The sequence below is a fragment of the Tyto alba genome, unplaced genomic scaffold (genome assembly GCF_018691265.1).
Source record: "Tyto alba isolate M040663 unplaced genomic scaffold, T.alba_DEE_v4.0 Super-Scaffold_22, whole genome shotgun sequence".
Lineage (NCBI taxonomy): Eukaryota > Metazoa > Chordata > Aves > Strigiformes > Tytonidae > Tyto > Tyto alba.
Window position 1 is genome coordinate 29973726 of NW_024881296.1, and position 5973 is coordinate 29979698.

Here is a 5973-nt window from a genome sequence, read left to right on the forward strand (position 1 = left end):
AGTTAAAAAGTGGAGTTAAACAGCTCGCCCCTTCGAAGCCGTTAGGTCGATATAGCAGGGCCCGGCCCTTTCCGAGACGTTTGCACAGCCCGCGGCTCACAGCGAGCTGCTTTAATTAAACCTAGCCCACGCACGCACCCGACTGGTGAATTTGGGTCGCCCGGAGGACGCGCCACCTCAGCCGGTTACCTCGGGGGCTGTGTGTGTGTGGGGGGGGGGGATGAGAAAAAAACATAACCCGGTCTGCGGGGCTGCCCGGGGCGGGCAGCGCCCGGGAGGCTCCGTGGGCCCCACGCTGACACGGACCGTGGCCTGGCCCGCCCCCCGCAACCCGGCCGGGGCGGAGGGTTTGGGCGGGGGGGGCAGCCCCCGCTGCCCCCTGGCAGGGCGCTGCCCCACTCCCGCTTTCCTCCAGCCAAGTAGCCAGGTATCAGACGGCACCGGGGGACAGTATTGAAAGAGCAAGCGAAGCGGCGGAAATTTAAAGCCCCTCTGCTAATAATAACAGTATAAATAACCGAAGACGTCTTGTAAACAGTGCGGTCACAACCCCGAAACATTAAACAGCGCGGTGGGATCTGGCGCATCAGCTGCCGGCGCAGGGGGAGCGCCCCGCACCCCTGTTTACCTCGGCCTCCTCTCCCACGGGCGCGCTGATCGATAGAGGGAAGATGTTTAAGTTAAAAATTCCCAGCACCGGGGGCCGGGGCCAGAGGGGGATCCTCCGTCCGACTGTACTTCATCAAGAGCAAACTGCTCCCGTCCCCGCGGAGCGGCTCTGGCCCCCGCGGCGGGGACAGGTCCTGGCCCTGCCACCCCCACCCCCCACCCCCCCGCAACCTCCCCAGGGATTGGCCCTAAATCTGTAACTCCGCGGAACGGCCCTCCCGTGGGCCAGGGCGGAGGCGCGGTCCTTCCCCCGGCGAGCCCGAGGGTCGGAAACGAAGATTACAGCGTTCCGTGTTCAGTGGAAAGGAAGGTTTATTCACAGAAATAGAGCAAAACCTGCTTGGAGAAAATATATCTATATATCTTTTAGGGTGAATTACTTCATAGAGATGACTGTCAAAGTCAGTTTTTCTAGGCATCTACATATTTCACAGGTCTCAGACAAAAGATACGCGCGTGGTAGGTTTTGTTTGATCTCTGTCTTTTCTCTAGTAGCGCTTGAACCAGCAAGGCTGTTGTTGCAGGACACTCGACTGTACACGCATTTAATAAAGTTAAATAGAGTCGGGATCTCTCGGGGTGGAGTCTCTGCTAGGGCACGTTTGGTCTCCTCGGCGCCGGGCGAGCGGCCCTGCCCGTGGCTCGGCCCGGGGCCGCGGCCGGTCCCTGCCCGCCCCGCCGCCCGCTCCCCGCTCCCGCCCGCCCCGGGACGCCGCTGGCCGGGCCGCCGGGGCTCAGGATGCCGTCGGGCCGCACAAGCGGTTTGTGCTCACCACTTCTTTCAGGTCACTCTCGGGTTTGCCGGCTACCATAAAAGGCCAAGTCTGGAGCCAGGAAAAGACACGGGTGGGAAGGGGGGTTATATACGGGAGGGAAAAAAAAAATTAAAAAAAAAATAATAAAAAAAAAAGCACATCGCAACGCTTATTTCGCCAGCGGCTGCGGCCCGGGAGCGCCGCGGGGGACGGAGCCCGCCGCCCGCCGCCCGAGCCCGCTGCTGGCAGCGCCCAGCGGGGCTCGGGCCGGGGTGGTCGCCGCCGGCTTCGGCGAGGCCCCTTTCGCCGGCGGCCGGTGCCGCTTCGCCCCCCCCCCCCCCCCCCCCCCCCAACCGCTGCGGGCTCCCCACGGGCGCCCACGGACCGGCGGCGGGAGGGAGCGGGGAGGGGAGGGGGAGGGAGCCGCGCCGGATCCGGCCCCGCCGCGTCCCCCCGCCGCGGGCACCCCGCCGCAGCCGCGCCGCCCCCCGCCTTCGGTCGTGACCCGCGTGGGGGCTCTTCCCCGCGGAACCCGCCTCACGCCCCGCCGCCGCCTCCGCGCTGCCCGGGCGCAGGAGCCCCCGGCCGCCCTCCCTGGCCTCCCGTGGCTCGGGGGGCAAGTTTTGGTGTGCCTCTGTGCGGGGCTGTGCGTGTGTGTTATATCTGGGTTGGGTGTTGGTTTTGTTTTACTTTATTTCTTTTCCCCTTGTTGTTGTGCTGAGAATTTTGGTTTTAGCCAAAAGAATACCCAGGCCCTTATCAGCTGACACAGCGGCTGATGTACTTGCTTTCCCACAGAGTCCAGAGCTCTGTAAAACATCCCCAGATCCCTTCTGTGATCCCTTTATCCCGTGGGGTCCACACGTGTGGGCAATGTAAAGGCTGTATGTCTAAAAGGAGCCCAGGCAGATCTTGCCCACCCCCGCTTTGCATCAGTTGCACGTATTTTTAGAGATGGAAACTGGATGTTGCTGGCAGCCGGGTATGGGGGGGGGACCCAGGGCTGCTGGGGAAAACTTTCTGTGGGTGGTGGGAGCAGCAGGAGGGACACCACACAGCCCAGGCAGGCTTTGCGGAGTGTGCCTGGGGCAGACCCCCACCCCTCCCCCGGGGAGTCCATGCAGGTATTTGTTTCTTATTTACCAGTTTATATGGCTAGGAGAAACATTCTGGACCCAGCAAACCTGAGCGGCTGAGCGCAGAGTCTTTTAAAAGCTAGGGTTTGGGGATTATTATGGCAGGAGATGTTAGGATAGAGAGAACAGATAAGAATAAATCCTGGGTCCTCGGCTTGGGTCCTTCCTAAAACATACCTTTCTCTACCCAAATTTCTGTACCCACCCGCTTGCAGGTAGAAAGCTGCCATCAACCTGCTGATGTTTCTCAGGCATTCCTGGGGCAGGAAAGCCTGTCCCTGCCTCTCTGCTGCCAGCGTGTCCCCCGCCTGTCTCCTGGAGGGGGCTGCCAGGCTGGGGCCTGGGGAGGCTCGGCCCTCGGGGCACGGGGCGGGAGGGCAGCTGGGAGCCTGTCCCCTCACCCAGTACCCCTTGCCACCCCATTGGCACCAGACTGGCGGTGAGAAGCAGAGCGAAGGTTTCTCCCCACACATGCCCCAGTTCCAGCTCCTCACCCGCCTCTCCCCACGCACATGCACACAGAGTGCCTGGCCCCGGCGGGCTGTGACTTACCAGGTTGACTGGGTGGATGTAGCCGTTTTCGTACTTGTCATTGGCCAGGATCTGCCTCAGGTGAGCGATGTAGCTGGAGGCCAACCTCAAGGTGTCCAGTTTGGAAAGCTTGGTGTCTGGGGGCACCCAGGGCAGGGTGGTCTTAAGCCTGGAGAAGGCTTTGCTAAGGACCCTCATCCTCGCCCTCTCCCTGGCGTTGGCAGCGTTTCTCTGGACCTGCTTTCCCTCCTGGCTCACTCCATTTAAAGGGCTCTTCTTGGGGGGAGCTTTTTTCCTCTTGCCCGAGGCCCCTCTCCCCTTCTGAGGGGAGCCATTCTCGCCATTGGATCCCTCCTCGTTGCTCTCAGTGGACGCCCCAAACTCTTTGTTAGTATCCATTTTCAGGCCATCGCACTCCAGCATCTCCACCTCCTGCAGATCTTCCACATCACTGAGGGACCCAGTGGACATGGTCTGGAAGATGCCAAAGGACCAGTGGGAAGGGGGGAGGGGGGGGGAGGAAGGGCAGCTCCTCAGATCTACTTCAAGGCGGCAGAGGAGAGAAGGGGCGCCAGTATTTTCCTCTCCTTCCCTCCTCCCCCCGGCACTAAGGCGTGATACCAGTCCAGAGAGAATCCCTGCCCTCCCGCCTCCCAAGCCCGCTTTGCCCGTGTTGGAGGGAGGGAGTGAGCGTGTGTGAGAGAGGGAGAGAGAGAGAGGGAGAGAAAGCTGAGGAATTTAGTGAGGACACTAGTAATTTATCTGGGGGATAGGAGAGGCGGATCCAGCCCAGGGGAGGGGCCCTGCCCGCTGAGCACACCACATCCCCAATCACAGACCTTTGCACAGGACAGGGAATGAGGTATCCCGGCAAGCCCTTGCCGAGAGTTCCGAACTGGGATTCAAATCTTCGCAACTGGAGCAAAGCAACTCTCTCTCTCTCTCCTCCTGCTCTGTCTTTCTATCCTCCCCCTTCCTCCTCCTCCTCCTTCTCCTCTTCTCCTTCCCCACTTCCCTTTCCAGCCCCGGGTTGCTCTCCCCCTCCCTGCCTCCTAGATGACCCAGGCAGCTGGTGTCATGATTCCTGATGAAAGCCAAAATGGGTCATGAGCAGAGAGAGCAGCAGATCCACCAGCCAAGCCTTCCAGGGAGCTTTGTAATGCGTGCCGTCGAAACGCTGTCCTGTAACCTAATCTGGGGGAGATTTGTGGATGATTATATTTGTGAACGCATCCTGTCCAGCTACTAGTGTATTCCAGGAAGGGAGCGCTCCGCCGCCTGGCCGGCAGCGTGGACCTCGCCGTCGCAGCCCAGGGGCTGGAGGCAGGAGGATCTGACTTCTTCCAGCCTTCCTGGGTGACCTCCGCCTGAGTCCCGCTCCCCTCTCACTCTCAGAGCCCCCCCCGGCTGTAAGCGTCCCGGAGGCTGCCCAGCCCGCAGGTGTGCGGGGCGGCCGAGATCCCGGCGGTCCGTGGAGCCCCGCCGAGCTGAGGGAGAGCACCACGCCGCCGGGGAGGCTCAGCGCGGCTGCGGGTGGGGTGCCCAGGGTGTGCGCTGACGTGAAGGAAAAGGCGAGGGGGGGTTATCGGATGGAAGGGATCGCACAGGAAGAAAATCCCGTTTCTCGGCGTGTTGCTGCAGAGCGGACGGTGGTGGTTCGTTCTGCTTGTACCCGTGGAGCGTTTTGTCTGCTGGTGCGTGCAGGCTCAAAAGTCAGGGAGTTTTGCCTGAGTAAAGAGGCAAGGCAAGGCCCCCGCTGTGGGAGCGGTGAGGGCATTAGGCCGTCCTCTGCAACCACTGAAGCCAAACCTTCCCAGTCGTTTTACCGCTGGTGTGAATGAGTGGTGGGTTGCTTTGTAGGTCGTTGAATGAGCAGACATACACTGCAGTTACGATCTTTATGCACGTGTGTATTCCGTCTCTGCAGAGCAGGCTTTTAAAAGCAGTTAACTTTGGCTTAGCTCTTCGTCCTCTCCATGTAAAATCTGCTCCTAAACCCACATGTGGAGCCCAAAGAGGCCAGTGGAGCGGGAACTTGCTCCCATAGCTCCTTCCCTCCTTACACGCTTCCTGAAACCTCACAAGTCCCCCAGCAGCCTGGGTTTTGAACACGGGGGACTAAAGAACTGAGCAGGATCTGCACATGAGACCTTTCTGGACACTGACTGATCTGATTGTGGGAGCAACTCCACTTACTCAGCCCCTTACCTGAGGATTCACATAGCTCTGGGCAAACATGTACAGCCTGAGATGTCGCCATGGCACGCAGTGGCTTTGAAGTTAATCCAAAGTCACTGGAGCCACAGAAAAATCTCTTGCTGCTCTGTGTGAGCATCACATCAGGTTTTCTGCATGCGCTAAACAAAACCCACCAAACAAACAAAAACTGTGGAGGGCCAAACTGGTATGTCTGCCAAGTTCTATGTACTGTCTGAAGATTGAAGTTTCAGCAGGAGGCAGAGTGTTACTTTTGATAACTAGTAAGGAAGTCCTTCTTATCTCTTGATCCATCTTGATTCCTTGGCTCACGTAAACCAGAAGAAAAAGGGCAGATCTAAACTTTAAACCCGCTCTTTACTGTTTGGCTGGAAGATAACACCTTCCCACTCATAATAGGATAAGTACAATTAAGATATCATATCTCCAAGCCCTGGACTCTTGGGAATTCACTAACTTCTAACGTCATGTTATGTTAACTGTGCCCTGTTTGTGTTTTCTCTATGCATAAACTAAACAGATTGTCAGCATATCAGTCCTAATTAATGAATTAGCTTTGCTTTTTTTTTCTTTTTTTCTTTTATCACATCCTTGTTGCAGGTCCAAAATATTACTAATCACCCACATGGAGATTTATGAGCGTCCTTATTTTCTAGGCCTGATTG

General features: G+C 58.3%; 1 protein-coding gene across 1 annotated transcript; it reads right to left on the reverse strand.

Moving 5' to 3' along the window:
* Positions 1-963: 963 nt before the first annotated feature.
* On the reverse strand, positions 964-3992 carry TCF21 (transcription factor 21). Its single transcript, XM_042795946.1, has 3 exons — positions 3931-3992; positions 3113-3565; positions 964-1493 (listed from the first exon to the last, which is right to left on the reverse strand). Exons 2-3 carry the CDS (start codon positions 3560-3562, stop codon positions 1404-1406), a joined length of 540 nt encoding a protein of 179 aa, XP_042651880.1. The 5' UTR covers positions 3563-3565; positions 3931-3992; the 3' UTR covers positions 964-1403.
* Between the last annotated feature and the right edge of the window lie 1981 nt (positions 3993-5973).

Bases quoted from the DNA above. Each gene is read 5' to 3' on its own strand.
- TCF21 (XM_042795946.1), bottom strand. From the start codon at position 3,562: ATGTCCACTGGGTCCCTCAGTGATGTGGAAGATCTGCAGGAGGTGGAG. The intron at 1,494-3,112 runs GTAAGTCACAGC...TCCTGGCTCCAG, and splicing joins ACATCCACCCAGTCAACCTG to ACTTGGCCTTTTATGGTAGC.